At 42.2% G+C, this 23,915-nt stretch overlaps 1 protein-coding gene across 1 annotated transcript in view; it reads right to left on the bottom strand.

The window, feature by feature from the left end:
- Positions 1-23,915, bottom strand: part of LOC106611537 (GPI ethanolamine phosphate transferase 2, catalytic subunit-like) — a 145,631-nt gene that overhangs the window by 47,833 nt on the left and 73,883 nt on the right. Inside the window, 4 exon segments of the mRNA XM_082955571.1 lie at positions 1,468-1,659; positions 8,051-8,462; positions 16,451-16,508; positions 20,405-20,650. Of these exon segments, the coding sequence (XP_082811697.1) occupies positions 1,468-1,659; positions 8,051-8,462; positions 16,451-16,508; positions 20,405-20,650 (908 nt within the window).

Raw genomic sequence — 23,915 nt, forward strand, 5'->3', positions numbered from 1 at the left:
CAGGCCGAGGACGGGCGGCACGACAGCAAAACGCGAGACAGCAGGAGACCCATAAATTCCAAGGCCCCTTTTCCCTCCATTTTTTGTTGACTCTACAATGCTCTTTTGGAAGCATTTGGTGGAACATTTCCTCACGTGAAACAGATGAAAGAATAGAAGAAAGGAGGGAGAAATAGAGGGAGGAATAAATGTGGGCACTCAATCCATACCTACCAGCTACTTACAGCAAATACCAGAAAATGTCACAGGTTATTCTGTATGATTTTAAAGCTAAGGACAGGAGAAGGACGATTAAGTTATTATTGGGAGAAAAAAACGACTGCATAGAGAGCTATACCAAGAATTGTTTCCTCATTAAAGAAAATGAAATCTCAATTTGTCCATTTTTTTTGCTGTCAGTCAAGCCCAATTGCCTTACGAACCACACACCAAAAAAATGCAGCCTGAACTATCATAGCGAGTCAGTGTGGAAGACCCTCTTTCAGCAATGTGGGTCAGTGTGATGAGTCACAAAGGAATGAAGGGGCCTCATGCTACCAGATTAGCCTGACTGCGAGTGATCGAGCTGGGGCCGTTGCTGTTGTGGACTCAACTTAAATGGGAATGCCAGGAGGTTACCACGGCGCAAGCATAAACAACTTCCTGTGGTGATTAATGACTGGGCGACTTTGCATGGTGGCGTTGTCAATTATACGGAGCGTTGGAGTGTGCCCGATTCCTGTTTGGACTGTGCAACGCACCCGTGTGAGGGGTAAGGGTGGGTAGGGGTGAGAGGTTAAGGTTTTAATTAGGTGGGAGTAGAGAGAATGTCAAGGAGAGCGTGGATCTGGGGGGAGGGAAAACGTCTAGTGAGAGACAAGGAAATGGGGCAGGATAACTGGGCAGTAGCACCTGCGTACTCATTGTGTTCTTGCAGTGGGGCTGTAGACGGGCTGCAGCTGGCTGGTGGGCTGGTGAGAGGCAGGGAGGGAGTAAGGCAGGCAGGCAAGCAGGGAGGCATTGATCTGAGTGGCAGGGCGAAGGAGCTCCACATTTGGTGATTAGAAATCAAAAGCACAGGGGTAAACAAAGTGATCGTCCTCTTTTCCAAGTTTTTCTTCCTCTGTGTATTGCTGTGTATTTTATCCCAATGTAGGCCTTAAAGATGCAGTCCGGGATCTTAAGCACTTACAAATTTGTAACATATTGTACGAATTGGAATTCGTTAAAAAAAATTTTGGAGGGGGGGGGCAGGACGAAACATATCATACAAAATGGATGACATAGTACACATTTTTCGGCGACCCGTTTTGGCTCATGACAAAAGCCTTCATTAACTAGTATGATGTGATCACCTATCAAAAGGCTCAACAAACACAGACAAATGCAATCCAGCATTTCTTCAGATTTGATGCAAAACCTCTATTGCATTAAAGGGCGATTGGGAAAGAGTAATCACTTGCAACATAATAGTCGGCGAAAACTTACTTGGACATGTTTCCACTGGAATGTTGCCATGGTAACACAACATTGCCCACAGCCGCCCGGTAGCTGTAGACACCCAGAAGGCCGAGGGCCAGGGCAATCTTGGAGACCCAGGAACATCGCCGCTGGACCAGGAAGTAGATAAGAGCCAATGACATGGCGGCCAACAAGGACAGCACCGTCTTGTGTTCTGAGCTGTAGATACAGAACACATGAACATTTAAACCACTGCAAAACTGCACTAATTACACACTAATTAGAGCCATTCGTTTTTGAACAATATTGCAGTTTAGGGCTGTAATATTGAAAGCATTAAGCCATTTGTTGCAGAGCTCAGAGGCGTTTTGCGTTGGTAAAATGTTGCCCTTATCTTTCCATAGGAGGTTATTTCCTTGGACTCACACCTCAGTCATACATTGAAAAATAGGACGGGGGTACTAACTAAGAATAGCACATTCACTGTACTCAGGTCCCACTGTTCTCTACGTAGGAAGGGCTAGTGGAAATTAGAGAAAGTCCTTGGCTCAAGATTTACACCTTCATTACAGTAATGCGAAAGATTACACATCTGCAAGTCCATTTCTCACAAGTACTCTAATAGAAGTCACTCAAGGGCAAAACATGGCGATTTTCAAATCAAATCACCATAGTATTCTAAGGGGAAAAGTCTGTAATGCTCCCCAGATTTTGGCTACAACAGCTGATGTAAAGCTGTTTTGGCTACATTATCTTGTCTAAACACACCCATTCAATGTTAGTAGGGACAGGGCAATTAATCCTAAACAAGTTGAGAATGGAAAGAAATGTGAAAATCTCAGGCAAGCAATAGAGTAAGAAGGTGTGCGGTAAAATAGCTTGAAGGGACCTTCCTTCTTCGTCTCCTTTCCTCCACATCATCTACTCTGATGAGAAAGAACTGGACTGGTGACAGCAGCTTCCCAGAAAGCATCTACTTTTTTTAATTTTCATGTACCCTTCTTTGCATTCATATCAATGCAAGAGAGGAGACAAGGAAGAGGAGACCACGTTCAACTTTTTAGACGCAGCCCAGCTACGCCACAAGAACAGTATAGCCCTGGTATCGGGGCAGGGGGTTGGGTCAGGGAAGAGGAACAGGCGGACACCTTAGGGGAACATGAAGGAGGAACGATGCCCGAGCTCATTACCCAGCGTACCCACTCTGCATAGAACAGGGGGAATATGGAAAAAGGGGCAGCGCCAGACAGGGTAAAGGCCAGCTAATGACGGTGAGAAGGAAATTCTAATTCCACGATACGCTGACCCTGGTGCCCCCAGCGCAGGGCATTCATCTTGTTACTTGTGTCACCGCGAGAATGCTAATGGAACAGAAAAACCTTGGGTTCAACAATGAGAACAGCGGGTTCACTGACGGTTCCTCAAACTTTCTGCCAGACGGAATGTTTTTTTTTGTTCATCTCTCCGAGAATCCGAGTGTACGATGCTTCATGGATAACAATCTTGTTCCGGCTCTGATTCGGAGGCTATTAAGGTTTGTTATCTTGGCCCTAAAATCTGTCTTGAGTTTTTTTCACTGAAGAACCAGCTTCCCTCTGAAGCTAGGACAGCAGAGACCCTGCCCATCTTCCGAAAGAAATCTAAAACCCAACCTTTTCAAAGAGTATCTTAAACCCTACCTCTTCAAAGAGCTATCTTAAGATGAATGCACTAACTGTGGATAAAAGCATCTGCTAAATGACTAAAATGTAAAATGTAAGAATTACAGGGAAGTCAGAGAGAGGCTTTGTTTAGACATACAATGGAAAGGAACAGACTAATGCTACCTGCAGAGACAGCCAAAGATATGATTCATTTCTTTTAGCTCCTACGGGAGTTACTCCACTTTTATTTATATCCTTGCTGTGAGGAAACTAGCCACCATTATGGTGCTGTAGAGACAATAAGGTAAGTTAACAGACAACAGGCTCGAACGGATAACACTCAATGCACTTTCTCCTGGTCTATAAAATTAATCTTATTTCATTCATTAGCCTAAATCCTTTGCCAAGGTATAGTACCGTAGGTTCACCAAGTTTTCTGTATGTTCAGAATCTCACTCACTTTGAAGTCAGACTACTGAATGTCAACGTTTTATTGAAACATGGTGACAATTTAGTTAGAGGCCATGAGGGCAATGCATTATAATACGGTCAAGACTTGTCATGAGCATGTCATGTCTGAGCACTTCATGCCTTCCTTAGTATAACCTCTGAGTCTTTATACGCCATGTTGAGTCTGCTAAAATGAATAGGAGCCCTGAGGTAGATTGGATTTCACATTTGTACCTATATTGTAGAGTCTACTTTGCCTAGGCAACGCTACAAAGAAGCTTGGTAAGAAAAATTACATATTGCAAGTTTTCTGGCCTGTCGGAACTTCACTGGTCGTATCTTTTTAAGACAACCTCTGAGTGCTCTAATTGTTATGATGCTGCAAAATTGTTAAAGGAGCAAATCATTCAATTATATTATGTGAAAAGTCATTCCAGGGCTGACCATATACTTCAAATGAACTTTCCCTGGGTGTTTACGTCCAAGTCACATAATCCTGTGGGAAAAATCTCTGTTTTTTGCACATTTTTCTTTATTTAGGCTTCCTTCCTCTCGCATCCAACCAAGCAATTAACTGAGTCTTGAATCACTGTGCTGGCCAGAGCACAGATCTAATAGGGTGGAATGGGCCCTGGTTTAGACTGGGAGACAAGCCCGGACTAGCCATCTGTCTGTGTGGCAGTTCTGCAGCCTTGAGGGAGCTCTCCAAGGACGAATAATGACTGAGTGTATACAATACATGGGCAGACAATGAAGCACGTTGACCCCATTTGTGAGGGAGTGAGTACGTGGCAGCTAAGCAAACCAGGTGAAAGACTCGATTGGAAAACCAGCATATGAGAGTTTCAAGTTTCAATGTCACATGCACAAGTACAGTGAAATGCCTTTCTTGCTAACTCAAAATCCAACAATACAATAATCAATGACAATATAATACTATAAAAGAAACAGAAATAAGAAGAAATATGAAGAACACAATAAGTAAGTAAGCATACTATATACAGGGTCAGTTCCAATACCATATTTACAATGTGCAGGGATACTGGAGTGATAGAGGTAGATATGGATAGGGGTAAAGTGACTAGGCAACAGGATATAAGATAAACAGAGTAGCAGCAGGTTATATGTGAGTGGCTGTGCGTGTGTGTAGAGTCAGTATAAATGTATGTGCATATTATGTGTGAGTGAGCAGATGGTGGAGTGAGTGAGTGCGGTGTGTGTGTGTGTGTGTGTGTGTGTGTGTGTGTGTGTGTGTGTGTGTGTGTGTGTGTGTGTGTGTGTGTGTGTGTAGGGCCCAGTGAGTGTGCATAGAGAAAGTGAAAAAATAACAATAAAAGGTCAATAAAGATACAAGGCTTACTCAGATCGTCCGTGTTAGCTATTTATCAGTCTTATTGCTTGGGGATAGAAGCTGTTCAAGAGCCTGTTGGTGCCAGACTTGGTGCACCGGTACCACTTTCTGTGCGGAAGAAGAGAGGATAGTCTATGGCTTGGGTGGTTGCAGTCATTCATAATTTTTCTGGGCCTTCCTACCACACTGTCTGATATATACTGAACCAAAAGAATTACGCAACATGCAACAATTTCAAAGATTTTAATTAATATAAAGAAATCAGTCAATTGAAATAAATTCATTAGGCCCTAATCTATGGATTTCACATGACTGGGCAGGGGTGCAACCATGGGCCTTAGAGGGCATAGGCCCACCCACTGGGGAGCCAGGCACAGACAATCAGAATTTGCTTTTCCCACAAAAGGGCTTTATTACAGACCGAAATACTCCTCTCAGTCCCTTCAGACAATCCCGCAGGTGAAGAAGCCGGATGTGGGGGTCCTGAGCTGGTGTGGTTACACGTGGTCTGTGGTTGTGAGGCCAGTTGTATGTAGTGCCAAATTCTCTAAAACAACGTTGGAGGCGATTATGGTAGAGAAATCAACATTAAATTCTCTGGACACAGCTCTAGTGGACATTCCTGCAGTCAGCATGCCAATTGCACACTCCCTTAAAACTTGACAAATCTGTGGCATTGTGTTATGTGACAAAAATGCACATTTTAAAGTGCCGTTTCGTTGTCCCCAGCACAAGGTGCACCTGTGTAATGATCATGCTGTTTAATTAGCTTCTGGATATGCCACAGCTGTCAGGTGGATTAATTATCTTGGCAAAGGAGAAATGCTCAATAACAAGGATGTCAACACATTTGTGCACACAACTGAAGAGAAATACGATTTTTGTGCGTATGGAAAATTTCTGGGATTTTGTATTTCAACTCATGAAACATGGGACCAACACTTTACATGTTGCGTTTATATTTTCGTTCAGTGTAGATGTACTGGATGGCAAGGAGATGTGCCCCAGTGATGTCCTGGGCTGTCCGCACCACCCTCTGTAAAGCCTTGTGATCGAGGGCGGTGCTATTGCCACACGAGACATTTACTTTTTGAGGATTTGAGGGCCCATGCCAAACTTTTCCAACCTCCTGAGAGAGAAGTGGGTCTGTCGCACCATCTTGATGACCGTGCGCTTGTGTTTGGATCATTTTAAGTCTTCAGTGATTTGGACACCGAAGAACTTGAAGATCTCAACCTGCTCCACTGCAGCCCCGTCGTTCTGGATGGGGGTGTGCTCCTTGGTCTTACTGACATTGAGGAAGAGGTTGTTGTTCTAGCACCACACTGCCAGGTCACTGACATCCTCCCTGTAGGCTGACTCATCGTCGCCAGTGATCAGGCCTACCACCGTCATGTCGTCAGCAAACTTGATGATGGTCCTGGAGTCGTGCGTGGCTACGAAGTTGTGGGTGAACAAGGAATAGAGGAGGGGACTAAGCACACACCCCTGTGGGGCCCCTGTGTTGAGGGATAGCGCGGCGGAGGAAGTCCAGGATCCAGTTGCAGAGGGAGGTGTTCAGAGTTCTAAGCTTGGTGACGAGCTTTGAGGGGACAATGGTGTTGAACGCTGAGCTGTAATCAATGAACAGCATTTTCACACAGGTATTCCTCTTATCTATGTGGGTGAGGGTAGTGTGGAAAGCAATTCAATTTGCGTCATCTATGGACCTGTTGGGGCAGTATGCAAACGAGTGGGTTTAGGGTGCCTGGGATGATGGAGCTAATGTGTTGCCATAACCAGCCTCTCAAAGCACTTCATGATTACAGATGTGAGTGCTACAGGGTGGTAGTCATTGTGGCATGAAACTTTAGAGTTCTTGGGGACATGAATGATGGTGGTCTTCTTAAAACATGTGGGGATTATAGACTGGGACAAGGTGAGGTTGAAAAGTACCCTAATATGCCTGCCAGCTGTTCTGCCCACGCTCTGAGATAGCTCCCTGGATTACCGTCAGTCCCGCGGCCTTGCAGGTGTTGACCTGATTAAAGATGTTTCTCACGTCGGCCTCGGAGAGCGAGATCACCCAATCCTCTGGGTCGGTGATGGCCATCACACCCGGCACGACGTTGTTGTTTTCAAAGCTTGCATAAAATGCATTGAGTTGGTCTAGTAGAGAGGCATCATTTGGGCAGATCACGGTTGGGTCTTCCTTTGTATTCCGTAATGGACTGTAGCCCCTGCCACATGCGGCGAATGGCGGAGCCTGCGTAATTTACATTGTCATTTTGCTCATTTGATGACTCTGCAGAGGTCATAGCGGGAGTTGTTGTACTCTTCGTATTACCATAACTCTAACAGGAAGGAGGGAAAATCATGTTGGAAACGAGGATGAACTCAGGACCTGAAGTCTCTCGGACAGGCGAAGTCTTGAGACATATGGAACAGTATTACCATGAGCTATATGTATTCCTTTTATACAACATAGTCATAACCGACTGGGAAGACAGCCTTAGTACTGCCTGTGAGTCAGCCCTCTAGAACTGTAATCCCCTACATGGTTCCTTCACAAGCTAAGAAGGCACTCCTGTGTTGTGTGAAGGGAAAGGGGAAAGGGGAATACCTAGTCAGTTGTCCAACTGAATGGCATCAACTGAAATGTGTCTTCTGCATTTAATCCAACCCCTCTGAATCAGAGAGGTGCGGGGGGCTGCCATAATCAACATCCACGTCTTCGGCGCCCGGGGAACAGTGGGATAACTGCCTTGCTCAGGGGCAGAACGACAGTTTTTACTCAGGAGTAAAGTTGCACTTCAGTAACGATGCATCTTGAAAACCATTGAAAGCATGAAACCGGGCCCAGATCTGAGTGAATGATCGGAGTATGAATAAAAGATGGAGGAACTGTTATACTCAAGCAGTAGACTTGTTCTACCGCTTCTCAATGAAAGCACTGCCGATGGCCTTACAAAGCAGAATTATGCAAGATGTTGTTTTAATGAATTGGTCTATGTATCAAATAGTGGATCTGAACTGGCAAAAAGCAAACTAACAAAAACGCTGATATTATCCTAAAGGACGCTTCAAATGAAGAAAATGTAATATATTCAACTACCACTATATGGTAGTGTATGGCACAACAATACATAGCAAGTATTCCGGTCTATTCAAACCTCAGCACACCCACCTGTTAAGCCAGTGTCCCAGGTCAGGCAGATGAACCCACTGCACCCGGGTCTGGTTGAGCGAGCGCAGCAGACGACAACACGCCAGGGTAAGCAGCGGGGTTGCCAGGGCCAGCCACCTCTCTGAATCTGTGCCCGTCACCCCCAAATCAGTCAACGGTGAGGCGACCGCATCCCACTCTTTGGAGGGAGGGAGGCAGTCTTCGTCCTCCGAACACCCTACGACGCCAATGTTGGCACTGCGCTCCCGGAAGTACTTGCGACAGACGACCTGGAAGACGACCAGACAGAGGGTGTTGAGCAGGAAGTACCAGACCTGGTGCTCCTCCTCCACGAAGCTGCTGGCCGACAGGCTAAGGGTGTGGCCAGCTGTGCCCGCCAGGAGCAGAACGTCAAGTTCCGACAGCGACCACCCACCGCCGCCGGCACGGGATGGAGACTAGGGGAGAAGGAGCGAGGAATGGAGGACAGGAGATAAGGAGACAAAGAGAAGATGTCATATTAGGCTCACAGGCCGCTACTGGAATATAAACAACTAATTACACATAAACATATTGGCCAAACCACAGCATAGAGTTGACTTCACATCAAAGCAATACAATTAATACAGAGTAAACAAAACGATCAAGATAAAGGCTGCAATTAAAATCACGGTCAATACATGTTCTAGTTGTAAACCTATATAGAGTAACACAAGTGCATGGAGATGGAGGGATGGTATAAAAAATAAGTCATTTTAACACAATAACATATCAGGGAGCATAGATGCCCCCAACCTAGAAAGAGAAGGCTTTTTGATGGCGTCCCCAAAATCCTGACCAAAGCTGTTAGAAAGCAAAACAACAACAACAAAGAGAGAGTCTATTTCTATTCTAGGACCATGCGTGTGTCTGTGTGTCTGTGGGTTTTCGCCCCCCTCACACTGAGTTGTAAAGTACTCCCCCCTGGTCCTGTGAACTGTGGCTTGTTGTTGACTCAGTACTCAGAGGGAGCCTGACAGAGTGAGTAAGTGGACTACTCTGATCCCACTAAGTTAACACACTGTCATTGGGGACAGCAGCTAAAACACACAGGGACAGAATGTGTGTAACGTGCTTCAGGGCCACTCAAATCTATTGACATCTATTGACTGTCTGTATTTTAGTATTCATTTTCCATCTCTCACACTCCCTCAAAATGGTACGAGTAAAGGAAACATTATAAAACTAATTATTAAACAAACAAAAGAAGGTGCAGTGATCACTTTCCATAAACACAGCTGTGTGCAGGACAGGGGGAATGACACCCCCCCGTAGCGTGTCACGGTAACACGCTGCTCCACAGGGAGTGGCTCGTCCTCGCCAAGTGCTGCTCATGCATCAGCGGGAGGGACGCACCATGCCGCAAGCTCAGCAGAGGGGAAAATGGACGCGTAAGCAGAACTCTGTTTGTGTAAACCAAGTCAGGGGAAAAAACACCCTCTCTTTTGTTCATCTCTCCTTTCTTCATCATCCCGCTTTCCCTCTGTTGCTTCAAGGTCCCTGAGCTGAGGGACTGAGGGTACTTGAATCGCAACAGCATTTGCCTGGAATGGTCTCACATCTGCCAATTTATCAGATTTGTTGGGGTTGGCTGGGATTTAATGTACTGTCTGCTTATGGCTATCCAAAATAAGTGGCAAACCTTGGCTATATACAGTCAGGAACAACATTCTAATCAAATCACATTTTATTGGTCACATGCGACAAATACAACAGGTGTAGACTTACTAACGAGCCCATTCCCAACAATGCAGAGTTACAAAGACAAATACTTCCTAAATACAGAAAAGGTAATAGTAACACAATAAAATAACAATAACGCGGCTATATACAAGGTGTACAAGTACCGAGTCAATGTGCAGGGGTACCAGGTAGTTGAAGTAATTGAGGTAATACAGTATGTACATGTAGGTAGGGGTAAAGTGACTAGTCAATCAGGATAGATAATAAACAGAGTAGCAGCAGTGTTGGTAGTTGAGGTAATATGTACTGTGGGTAGGGGTAAAGTGACTAGTCAATCAGGATAGATAATAAACAGAGTAGCAGCAGTGTTGGTAGTTGAGGTAATATAATGTAGGTAGGGGTAAAGTGACTAGACAATCAGGATAGATAATAAACAGAGTACCCGCAGTGTTGGTAGTTGAGGTAATATAATGTATGTAGGGGTAAAGTGACTAGACAATCAGGATAGATAATAAACAGAGTAGCAGCAGTGTTGGTAGTTGAGGTAATATAATGTAGGTAGGGGTAAAGTGACTAGACAATCAGGATAGATAATGAACAGAGTAGCAGCAGTGTTGGTAGTTGAGGTAATATAATGTAGGTAGGGGTAAAGTGACTAGACAATCAGGATAGATAATAAACAGAGTAGCAGCAGTGTTGGTAGTTGAGGTAATATAATGTAGGTAGGGGTAAAGTGACTAGACAATCAGGATAGATAATAAACAGAGTAACAGCAGTGTTGGTAGTTGAGGTAATATGTACTGTGGGTAGGGGTAAAGTGACTAGTCAATCAGGATAGATAATAAACAAAGTAACAGCGTGGGTGAAGAGTGTCAAAGAGTGTGAAAGTGTGTCTATGTGTTAGAGTGTGGCATTTAATATGCGTGTGTGTGTGAGTCTATGTAGTGTGTGTTATGTGTGTTGGAGTATCAGTGTCGTATGTATGAGTGGGTTGGTAAAGTCTACTGAGTGTGCATAGAGCCAGTGCAAAAAATATAAACAAATTCATTATTATAATAATAGCGGGTCAATGTAAATAGTCCAGGATCCAGTTGCAGAGGGAGGTGTTCAGTCCCAGGGAACGGTTCCGTATTTCACTGAAAGAATAAACGTTTTGTTTTTGAAATTATAGTTTCCAGATTTGACCATATCAATGACATAAGGCTCGCATTTCTGTGTGTTTATTATATTATAATTAAGTCTATGATTTGATATTTGATAGAGCAGTCTGACTGAGCGGTGGTAGGCAGCAGCATGCTCGTAAGCATTCATTCAAACAGCACTTTCCTGCATTTGCCAGCAGCTCTTCGCAATGCTTGAAGCATAGCACTGTTTATGACTTCAAGCCTATCAACTCCTGAGATTAGGCTGGCAATACTATAGTGCCTATAAGCACATCCAATAGTCAAAGGTATATGAAATACAAATGATATAGAGAGAAATAATCCTATAATAACTACAACCTAAAACTTCTTAACTGGAAATATTGAATATTCATGTTAAAAGGAACCACCAGCTTTCATATGTTCTCATGTTCTGAGCAAGGAACTTAAACGATTGCTTTTTTACATGTCACATATTGCACTTTTACTTTCTTCTCCAAAACTGTGTTTTGTATTACTTAAACCAAATTGAACATGTTTCATTATTTATTTGAGACTAAATTGATTAGATTTATGTATTATATTAAGCTAAATTAAAAGTGTTCATTCAGTATTGTTGTAATTGTCATTATTACAAATATATATATAAAAATCGGCCGATTAATCGGTATCGTCTTTTTTTGGTCCTCCAATAGGAGGTCCTTTAATAGGAGTAAACATTATTGGCACCTGTGTTTTTTATATCTCTTAATACCTCACCTTAATTGTGGGATTGGAGAACACATTGGGAAGGATCTTAGACCGTTCCTCCATACAGAATCTTTCCAGATCCTTGATATTCTTTGTATGTGCTTATGGACTGTCCTCTTCAATTCAAACCACAGGTTTTCAATGGGGTTCAAGTCTGAAGACAGACGGACCATTTTTTTCCCCGGTCAATTAACCATTTCTTCACTTGCAGCCAAGTTTCGGCCTCCTGGCAGAGGCATCCAGGTTTTTACTTAAATGTTGTGGTACTGAGTAAAGTTCATTAGGCCGTTGACCTTAACAAGGGCCCCAGGACCAGTGGAAGCAAAATAGCTCCATAACATCAAAGATCCACCATATTTTACAGTAGGTATGGGGGTATCTTCTGCATTTGCATCTTTCTTTCAACACCAAACCCACCACTGGTGTGCACGGCCATTAGCTCTAGTTTCATGTCATCTAACCATAGCACCAGTTCTGATCCAAGTGCCAATGCTGTTTAGCAAACGTCAGGCATTTACCTTTGTTGGATGACACGAAAATATATCTCTTTTACACACCAGCGGTGGGTTTGGCATCTAAAGAAAGATGCAAATGCAAAAAGAATCCCATACCTATTGTAAATATGGAGGAGGATCTTGGATGTTATTGGCTATTTTGCTCCCACTGGTCCTGGGACCATTGTTAAGGTCAACGGTGAACTTTACCCATACCAGGACATTTTAGCCAAAAAACGAGTTGCCTCTGCCAGAAGGCTCAATCTTGGCTGCAAGTGGATCTTCCAGCAAGATAATAACCCGAAGCACACATCAAAATCCACAAAGAAGCGGTTAGTTGACCACAAAATAAGCATTTGGAAAGGCCATCTTAATCGCCGCACTTGAAAATTGTGGTTTGAATTGAAATAGTCAGTCCAGAAGCGCAGACGAAAGATCCCAATGATCTGGAAAGATTATGTACGGAGGAATGCCTAAGATCTCTCCCAAAGTGTTCTCCAATCTCTTAAAAGGTTTTAGAAAAAGGCTCAGTGCCATTTTCCTCGCAAGGAGAGGTATTGAAAGGTGTTGAAAACAAGGGTGGCAATAATTTGACACATATCTTTTTGAGAAAAATATTTGTGAAACAAAATCTCTTTCCATGAGCAATTGTATTAGTAAAAACTAATATAATTTCCCAAGATTTTTTAGCATACAATATAGCTCAATATTTGAATTATTTATTTTATACAGTCTTTTTTGCTAATCTTTACCATGGGTGCCAATAATGTTGGACCTGACTGTATATGCTAATCCAATAGCAGACTGGCACACTGCTGGAGATCTCGTCTGGTCGTAATGTGCGTTTATCATCAATAGGGTAGTTTGTCACTCAAGTCTTTGCCTGCTTACCTAATGGCACCCTATCCCCTATATCGTGCACTACTTTTTCCCAGGGCCCATATGGCACTAAATAGGGAACAGGGTGCCATTCAGGACATAGCCATTATAACTCTACTTTTTTGCCAGACCGTCGGGTTTTGTCACACAAAAGGAACCCCACAAGGCTCCCTCCTCGCCCCCCTTCGGTTTCTGAAGGCATGCTGACACAGACATAGAAACAAAAAGTAAACCTGTCGCGGCGCCTCCAGCGGCGGGACCTCACTTCAGTTCATCACAGACACATCCGGTCAATAATTGGAAGCGATGCAGTGTTCCCCGCCATTGGTACTATGTCTAAAAGTTGTCCGGTAACATCAAACGAGCCAATGTAAATCATTGCCTGCTAATCCTTTTTCAGAAGACATGGGTCCTGTTATGTCTGGGAAAACCAAACACCGCATTCCACAGTAAGAACCTCACACAAACGTTCAAGCATGGTGGTGGTGGTGTGATGGTTTGGGATGCATTGCTGCCTCAGGACCTGGATGACTTTCCCTTGTTAAAGGAACCATGAATTTTGCTCTGTATTAGAGAATTCTAAAGGAGAATGTCAGGCCATCCATCTGTGAGCTAAAGCGTAGCTGGGTCATGCAGCAAGACAATGATCCAGCACACACAAGCAATTCTACATCAGAAAGGCTCAAAAGCAACACATTTAACGTTCTGGAATGGCCTAGTCAAAGTCCAGACCTAAACCCGATTAAGATGTTGTGGCAGGACCTGAAAAGAGCAGTTCATGCTCGAAAACCCACAAATGTCGCTAAGTTAAATTGTACGCCATGCTGTGCGCAGTCAAAAGAAAATGACATGCTTGCTAACTTGGTCAGCTACATAATAAAATGTGTCTGTTTTCAACAAATCAACAGTTTTAGACTATTGTATTTTAACCAAGAAAGCTAAATAAATGTTCAATCAGTACTGAGTGAATGACCAACATCATTTTGGAATGAACGCTTCCAATCTGTCCATTTAAATGGTCTGTCAAAATCAATGTTTTAAGAACAGGGTTAGTAGTGTAAACGGTTAGAGTTACCGCCTGTGGATCTGAAGACTGTGGGTTTGTCTCCCAGAGGAAACATTTTAACCATCATTTAGTTATAGTTTTGACAGCCCCCTCCCACACACACTTATTTTCATTAATTGGGTGGCTCTTAAACGAACCTTTGGGTTTGTAGAGTGGCAGGCAAGTGGCAGTGAGTGTGGTGGTGTGTACTACTGCGTGTGTCTTGCTAGAATGGAGGAGAGACCAGCTTTCAGACTCTAAAGGAAGAGGTTGTTGCCCTCATCCATGAGAAGCACGCCATCTCTACGGTACTTCCCAAGGACACAGTGCTTTATGGCAGCGTAGAGGATTGTGGGCATGCGCTTGTCACAGAGAAATAAATGCAAGCTAGCCCATGTGGAGCTGACAAACGACTTATGCCAATTCCAATGCACACTGTACACATGGTCATTTGCACAGTATCAATACTTAAAATGTATGTTCTGTTCCAAATCTGTGCATAGTCCCATCTGTTTTCATATTTATACAGCCATTTATAAATGTGGGAATATATGCTATTTTACTGGAGTTGGACAGCTGCGTACAAAATGACTAAGAACATTTGTAGTTAAAGGATTTAGAGCTGATTTGTAAATATGTAAATCATTTTTCTTAAGAGTGTTTGGTACTTGTATTTTACAGGTGTTTCTCAGCATTGTTTGTATCTGGAGTTGCCAAAATTGTTCTTGATGATCCACAGGGTTATACATGTTGTTTTCTTTTCAAGTCCATTGCTACCACGCCTGATTCTACTACTACTCAGCTGTTCATCAAGACCTCAGCTGTTCATCACGACCATGAATAGTAGAATCAGGTGTGCTAGAACTGGGATTGAACAAAAAAGCCTGCATAAAACTGCAGCTTCTCAAGAGCAATTGTGGCCATCCCTGAATTGTATTTACAAAGTTGACTATATCTGACGAATGTACATTTGGTTGTAAATGCTATATTTACTGATAACTTTTGTTTACAGGTAATGTAGGACTTTCTTCAGTAAACTTTTAGGTTCCAGGGGCTTGCTCGATTGTCTTAAGAGAAATTAGGACATGTTTTACCCCAGTTTACTCCAAATTGGCTTAAGTGAGTTTCTGTTTTTTTGCTTCCCTCAGGAAAATCAGCTGTTAATATTAAATAAATACTAACAACTACATCATTTCTGTTGACATTTGTGATTACTGTTTACTTTTAACTAACTTTTATTGCTGTGTTACAATGTTGTATAATAATGTTGTGTAAAAACCATGGAAATTAAAAACCAAAAAACATGTTTTAAGTGAGAAGTACGCATGGTCTGAAGCCAAAAAAGACAGGAAATTCACATGAGCACCACAATACCTATTCCATCCATGCTCTACCAAGGTTTTCCAGCACACAGCTTTGGCCAAGTACGCTTTGACCTACTACAGTAGCTTTAATGGTATTGTACTTCAAACTATGTGTAGGCAGGTTCCTTAGGGTTCAAACCTCATCAAACAGCCTACTTCATACTATTCAGAGGGATAATGGACTTTACAGTGTACAGCTATTAAAATGTATACAATATACAGTACCAGTCAAACGTTTGGACACACCTACTCATTCAAGGGTTTTTCTTTATTTTTTACTTTTTTTCGACATTGTAGAATAATAGTGAAGACATCAAAACCATGAAATAACACATATGGAATTCTGTAGTAAGCAAAAAAGTGTAAACAAATAAAAATGTATGCACACCCTTGGCATTCTCTCAACCAGCTTCATGAGGAATGCTTTTGCAACAGAAGAAGTTCTCACATATGCTGAGCACTTGTTGGCTGCTTTTCCTTCACTCTGTGGTCCAACTCTTCCAAAACCATCTCAATTGGGTTGAGGTCAGGTGATTGTGGAGGCCAGGTCCTCTGATGCAGCACTCCATCACTTCCTTCTTGGTCAAATAGCCCTTACACAGCCTGGAGGTGTGTTTTGGGTCATTGCCCCGTTTGAAAAACAAATGATAGTCCCACTAAGCAAGCAGGTGTGTCAAAGGTTTGGACTACCTCATGAAGCTGGTTGAGAGAATGCCAAAAGTAAAATATATTTTTATTTGTTGAACACGTTTTTGGTTATTACATGATTTCATGATGTGTTATTACATAGTTTTGATGTCTTCACTATTATTCTACACTGTAGAAAATAGTACCATAAAAAAAAACTCCTACATGAGTAGGTGTATCCAAACGTTAGACTGGTACTGTATATTGTATACATTTTAATAGCAAAACAGTTCTGCAGCATTGAAGGTCCACAAGAACACAGTGGCCTCCATTATTCTTAAATGGAAGAACTTTGGAACTACCAAGTCACTTCCTAGAGCTGGCCACCCGGCCAAAATGAGCAATTGGGGGAGAAGGGCCTTGGTCAGGGAGGTGACCAAGAACCAGATGGTCACTCTGACAGAGCTCCAGAGTTCCTCTGTGGAGATGGGCGATCCTTCCAGAAGGACAACCATCTCTGCAGCACTCTACCAATCAGGCCTTTATGGTAGAGTGGCCAGATGGAAGCCACTCTAAAAGGCACAGGACAGCCTGCTTGGAGTTTGTCAAAAGGCAACTAAAGGACTCTTAGACCATAAGAAACAAGATTCTCTGGTCTGATGAAATCAAGATTGAATTCTTTGGCCTGAATGCCAAGCTTTACATCTGGATGAAACCTGGCACCATCCCTACGGTGAAGCATGGTGGTGGCAGCATCATGCTGTGGGGATGTTTTTCAGTGGCAGGGACTGGGAGACTAGTCAGGATCGGGGGAAAGATGAAGCAAAGTACAGAGTGATCCTTGATGAAAACCTGCTCCAGAGCACTCATGACCTCAGACTGGGGTGAAGGTTCACCTTCCAACAGGACAACAACTCTAAGCACACAGCCAAGACAATGCAGGCAGTGGCTTCGGTTCAAGTCTCTGAATGTCCTTGAGTGGCCCAGCCAGAGTCCGAACCCGATCGAACATCTCTGGAGAGACCTGAAAATAGCTGTGCAGCGACGCTCCCCATCCAACCTGACAGAGTTCGAGAGGATCTGCAGAGAAGAATCTGAGAAACTCCTCCAAATACAGGTGTGCCAAGCTTGTAGCATCAAACCCAAGAAGACTCGAGGCTGTAATCGCTGCCAAAGGTTTTTCAACAAAGTACTGAGTAAAGGGTCTGAAAACTTATCTAAAAGTGATATTTCCGTTTTTAACGTTTAATACATTTGCAAAAATGTCTGTTTTTGCTTCATAATTATAGGGTACTGTGAAAAAAAACAATTTAATCAATTTTAGAATAACGATGTAACGTAACAAAATGTGGAAAAAATCAAAGGGTCTGTCACGTTCCTCGTATTCTCCCTCATCGGAAGATATGTCTGAAGATATGTCGGTTGACTGTTCCACATCATATTTATTATAGATGGAAACGACAAAACAAAATAAACACGCAAAGGAGAAAGGTGACAGTTTCACAGGTGAAACGAAACACAGTGCAAAATACAATTACCCACAAACACACAGACAAACACACCCTACTAATATAGGACTCCCAATCAAAGGCAACTCAACACACCTGCCTTCAATTGAGAGTCCAGCACCCAACCTACACATAGAAAACCTAACCTAGAACCTAACCCAACACTCACAACCCCATTATACCATAACCAAACATAACTCTGCCACGTCCTGACCAAATATAATACAAAAATACCTAAGTATATGGTCAGGACGTGACAGGGTCTGAATACTTTCCAAATGCACTGTATCTATCCTAATGATAAAAAAAGGTTTTCTCTCCGTCTTTCTCTACGTTCTTCTCCTCTGTGTAAGCACTTTCTGTTAGTTCCCAGAAGAGAGAGAGAGAAGAGACCACTTTTTCAAACATAATTAAGAAAGCTTAATGACACTGGTGACTTAGAAGTAGAAAAAAACTGTTTGTCTTTAAAACTTTTTCTGGAAAGGGTAATTCATTTGAATTATTCACCTCTCTTTATGTTGCATGCTTGAGGTGCCATTTTGAAATCAATACAAACATATTTGCTCTTATGGTTTTAATAGTATGACTTGTAGGGACAGAAATAAGTAATTACAAAGAAAGGACAGCATAATTTCGAAGACCTTTTGTCTCAAACGGTGTATTTTTATCAACATGCAATGCAATTATTTAACCTGTCTGCTCAATATCTACAGACGTGCTCAAATTTGTTGGTACCCCTCCACAAAAAACGAAGAACGCACAATTTTCTCTGAAATAACTTGAAACTGACGAAAGTAATTGGCATCCACCATTGTTTATTCCATATTTAATAGAAATCAGACTTTGCTATTGATTTTTATTCAACATAATATTGTAAATAATAAAACAAATGAAAATGCCATGGACAAAAATAATGGGACCCTTAACTTAATATTTTGTTGCACAACCTTTAGAGGCAATCACAGCAATCAAACGTTTTCTGTAGCTCTCAATGAGACTTCTTCACCTGTTAACAGGTAGTTTGGCCCACTCTTCCTGAGCAAACTGCTCCAGCTGTTTCAGGTTTGATGGGTGCCTTCTCCAGACTACAAGTTTCAGCTCTTTCCATTGATTTCCAATAGGATTCAGATCAGGACTCATAGAAGGCCACTTCAGAATAGCCCAATGTTTTGTTCTTATCCATTCTTGGGTCCTTTTAGCTGTGTGTTTTGGGTCATTATCCTGTTGGAGGACCCATGACATGCAACTGAGACAGAGCTTTCTGACACTGGGCAGTATGTTTAGCTACAGAATGCCTTGATATAATTGAGATTTCATTGTGTCCTGCACAGATTCAAGGCACACTGTGCCAGGCGCAGCAAAGCAACCCCAAAACATAACCGAGCCTCCTCCATGTTTCACTGTAGGTATGGTGTTCTTTTCTTTGAAAGCTTCATTTCTTCATCTGTGAACATAGAGCTGATGTGACTTGCCAAAAAGCTCCAGTTTTGACTCGTCTGTCCAAAGGACATTCTCCTAGAAGGATTGTGGCTTGTCAATATGCATTTTAGCAAATTCCAGTCTGGCTTTTTTAAATGTTTTTACTTCAAAAGTGGAGTCCTCCTGGATCTTCTTCCTTGTAGCCCACTTTCGCTCAAAAAGCAACGGATGGTGCGATCAGAAACTGATATCAAATCAAATTGTATTAGTCACATGCGCCAAATACAACAGGTGTAGACCTTACAGTGAAATGCTTACTTATAAGCCCCTTAACCAACAATGCAGTTAAAAAAATACAGATAAGAATAAGAGATAATAAGGCCTTCCTCTGACACGCCTGGTATAGAGGCCCTGGATGTCAGAAAGCTTGGCCCCAGTGATGTACTGGGCTGTACGCACTACCCTCTGTAGTACCTTGCGGTCGGAGGCAGAGCAGTTGTCATACCAGGCAGTGATGCAACCAGTCAGGATGCCCTTCACCTCAGAGTTCATCTTCTATCTCTTTGGCAGTTATCCTTTGTTCTTTATCTACCATTCCTTCTGTTCAATCTGGGGTCGATTTTCCTCTTGCGGCCATGTCCAGGGAGGTGGCTACAGTTCCATGGACCTTAAACTTCTTAATAATATTTGCAACTGTTGTCACATGAACATCAAGCTGTTTGGAGACGGTCTTTTAGCCTTTACCTTTACCATGCTTGTCTATTATTTTCCTTCTGATCTCCTCAGACAAATGTCTCCTTCGCTTTCTCTGGTCCATGTTCAGTGTGTTGCACACAATGATACCAAATAGGCTGAATGACTGATTACAAGATTGGAGACGTGTGATACTAATTAAATTAGTTTGAAATATCACTATAATCAAATCATTTATTATCTTTTCTACGGAGTACTAACACATGTGTTCAGGCCATTTTAGAATCTCTTTGTAGAATAAGCAATAATTCATCTCTTTTCACAGCTTCTTTGCTTTATTCTGACATATCAAAGGCATGCAAGTATACATGATAAAATAGCTTTTCATTTCATCACTTTTCAGGAGGAATGAAGCATTATTTCAATGAGCTGTAAGTGTACCAACAAATTTGAGCACGTCTGTATAATGTCGGTGGCAGGAAATAGGCTACTGTGGTCTGGGAGGGTCAGAGACGAAAATGCACTAGCCTAATTCTTCAAGTGATAGTTCTCTCCAAGGTCAGTGTCAAAAGTTTTCAGACCTCAAAAGTGGTCTGAAAACAACCATTAATTACTATGCTGAGTGTAAAGTTTGACCAGTCTTTAGTAGACAAAGAGCTACTAATGTCTCATTGGAGATGGCTTTCAGACAATGTACTCACCTTACCAGGGGGGCTTTGCTCCCTTCCCGGCTGCCATGGATACCAGAATGCAGAGCAGGGCAGAGGAGAGGGCCACTGCCCCGAACACCAGGCCCCAGGAGAGGCTGCAGAAGTAGCAGGCGCTCTCGGCCGACGTGCACAGCAGCATGTGCACGGAGAAGAGGAGCAGGCACAGCAGGTAGAAGGGCAGCGAAAGCAGAGCCGAGGACACAGGGAGATCTACCTCTGACGCACCGCTCAGTGCCTCGGGCATGGCCAGCAGCAGGAGGAGAAGGAGCTGGAGAGAGAAAGAGGAACGCACACACTCAGTCCAGTCATGGATGTAAGCAAAAACAGACTCACAGAGTTGTGCAAATATGCACATACATAATGCAAAAACACCGGACAGACCAAGCTCACCTTTACAGCTACAAGTCTTTGCAACTGTTGCATGAGCTCAATGAGTCATACAGTAAAGGAAACAGCAGATAGAGAGAGAGATGGCTGGATAGATGGGCAAACTATGAGGTAACACTGGAGTCAATGTGTGAACAGAGTACAGACATTTGTCAATCTGTGGTAGATGTGGCTTGGATTGAGTCAAAGCAGAAGCATCATTTGTGTGATTCCCTATCTTTGCATTTGGATTTTGGCTTGACTGATGTCTTTCAACTGGAACCTTTCAATGTGCCATGTTGGAAGCAAACATGGACGCTCTTTCTTTTCAAAGTAAACAAGTACATGAAACACGAAACAAGAGTTACAGGTCCTTTGCTACATAGTTCCCTTTCTCTTCCCTTCTCTAGGGACTAAATCTATCAGGGACCGTGCAGTGGAGAGAAGACTAGTTGCCTTGTCCTTCAGTATCGACTGGGACAAACTGCTGACAAGTCCAACTTTTTCTTTTGGAAACATTCTCTTTTCTCTCTCTCTCTGCTTCTTTCTTCCTGATAGAAGGCAGTCACCTCTCGAGGGACACTTCTTAGTTTCTATTCAGAGTTTGGGATATTTTTGTCAACTTTCCCAACTGCTCCCAATAATACTCGCTGGGGAGTCTATGCAGAGCATTCTATGTCATGCTGCAATTAGCAGTTTTATTTCTGAAAATAAATAAATAACTTGTAAGGAAACGGTCTTAAAGCGCGAGCATGACAACAAACCCAGTGAACTCAATGGAAACTGAACTGAAATTTGAGTACAAACTGGAATAAATGCAAAGCATTTTTATAGGTTAAACCTTTGTCGTTCATATCTTATTTATTGTGCGTACAGTATTTACTGTTGCTAAGCAAATTCTAAAAGTGGATGCAATCTTCTAAACCCAGGACGTTACAACATACAGTATATTCTATAAAAACAATTCATAAAAAACATCTCACAGCTCCACCAATGATCCAAAACGGTCCAACGTTAAGTCAAACCCTTACACAAATAACTTAAGTGAGCAAATGCCAACACGTTCTGTGATTTTCATATGATTATTGTTTTCCACTTTTACCGGCAAATTACCTGTTTGCATATAAAAGCCTCTTCTCCAAGATGAAACATATTCAAATGAACGTTAGTTGTGGCTGCAACAGTCAGCATGAGAGCACAGCAGATTTTTCTCTGTTAATTTGTTTTGAAGGGAACGCATGGGAATTGCCCCATCCAATATTGTTCACATGGATGATTTGTCATACAAGCCCAGGAAAGTTGTATTGTTACTGAGAGCCCCTTCGCCCCCAGAAAAAGTTTACTTGGAGAAATGCTTGCTCAACAAAGAGCGGTATAAAGATGTTTTGACCTTTAAAGCATTGCTACATCATTTAACTTGCTACTGATGCACCAAATATGGAACCAACAGGACCCTGAACAGCTTCTACTCCCAAGACATCAGACTGCTAAATAGTTAGTTAAATAGTGAACCAATTAGCTACTCGGACTATCTGCATTTACCCTTTTTGCACTAATTTATTTTGACTTATCACATACGCTGCTGCTACTGATTATTATCTATCCTGTTGCCTAGTCACTTTATTTATAGTTATGTACCTCGTACCCCTGCACATCAAATAGGTACTGGTATCCCATGTAACATTATATAGCAAAGTTATCGTTACTCACAGTGTATTTATTATGACTTTTATTATTACTTTTCAACTTTTTCTCTATTTTCTTTCTCTATGCATTGTTGGGAAGGGCCCGTAGGTAAGTATTTCACTTTTAGTCTACCCCTGTTGTTTACGAAACACGTGACAAAAACAGTTCATTTGATTAGATTTGAACCTGATAATTAAACAATATGGCACGCATGCGCACACACACCTCACTTCATTGGATACCTTTTGTTCAAGTGTTTGGTAGCAGCAATGTTGAGAAGTAGCTACGATAAAGATCAAGGCATCATCTAAAGTTATCACAGCCAGAGGAAACAGAATTATCTGTTATCCAATCAGAACTCTGGGGAAGTTCTGTTCCGACTGTATAGTTCTTCTCACGCTAGCTCGAGGTCATTTTAATAATTGAAAGGCTATATCAAGCCTCTCTGTAAAGGTAAACCATGGGATTAAGTAAAGTCAAGCCTTATATCAACATTAAAACTGTTCATTAAAATGTATTGTGTTCTATGAATATCCCTAGATATTGGTTCTCTTCAGCAGCAGAAATGGCATCTTAAAATGCAAATATTTGGATGTGGGTTGTGTATGATATGTACCACATAACACCAGTTTACAATGCAAAGTGCTCATTTAGGCTAATACCATTCAATATAAAAAAACATCAGCAATATCCCACCGTGGCCACACACATACCATGCACTGGCATGCATATGTACTGTACATAACACTTTTGGTATAATGTATACAAGTGTTCATCATCATCATGATCAGCATGTACAGGCAGCCCCTGACATGTCCATGACGACACTGTATTCAGTATTCTATTGTGTTTCTCAGTTATGCTGAAATATCTGTGTTGCTCTCGACAACCCCCATTCTGTCACATTCTGGGAAAAAGAGGTGCTGTTGTGATAACATTCTGTACGTCTGATGATATCTGATTGGAAGTCTGCTATTGGTCAACAACTCCGATTTTGAATTCTAACAGGTCATGTGGTTATACATTGGTCTTAGATGAATTGTCTCTCTCTTGTTCATGTCCTGATTTGGTGAGGTAACTACACTGTCTCTCTCTAGCTCCTCCCCATGGACCTCTTGTGGCATGGTCTTTAGGACCTTGACTTCTCTCTCTAGCTCCTCCCCATGGACCTCTTGTGGCATGGTCTTTCGGACCTTGACTTAGCTCTCTCTCTCTCTCTCTCTTCGATAATGCCAGTAATAACTAGAAACTTATGGTTTAGCCGTGAATTGATTCAGTTTGCAATTTAAATCTACTAGCATTGATCATTCAATTCTCAGACATTTCTTGATAGCCTATTCCTATAGCCTATCCTATAGCCTATTCCTCAACAGTCCTGCTTGCACATTGCTAAATTGTCTTTATGGAGTCAGATAATATTTTAATAGACTTTGCATAGTCTTATTATGGGTTGCATGCAAAGTACAATATATATATATACA

This window comes from Salmo salar, chromosome 09 (genome assembly GCF_965601325.2).
Source record: "Salmo salar chromosome 09, fSalSal1, whole genome shotgun sequence".
NCBI lineage: Eukaryota > Metazoa > Chordata > Actinopteri > Salmoniformes > Salmonidae > Salmo > Salmo salar.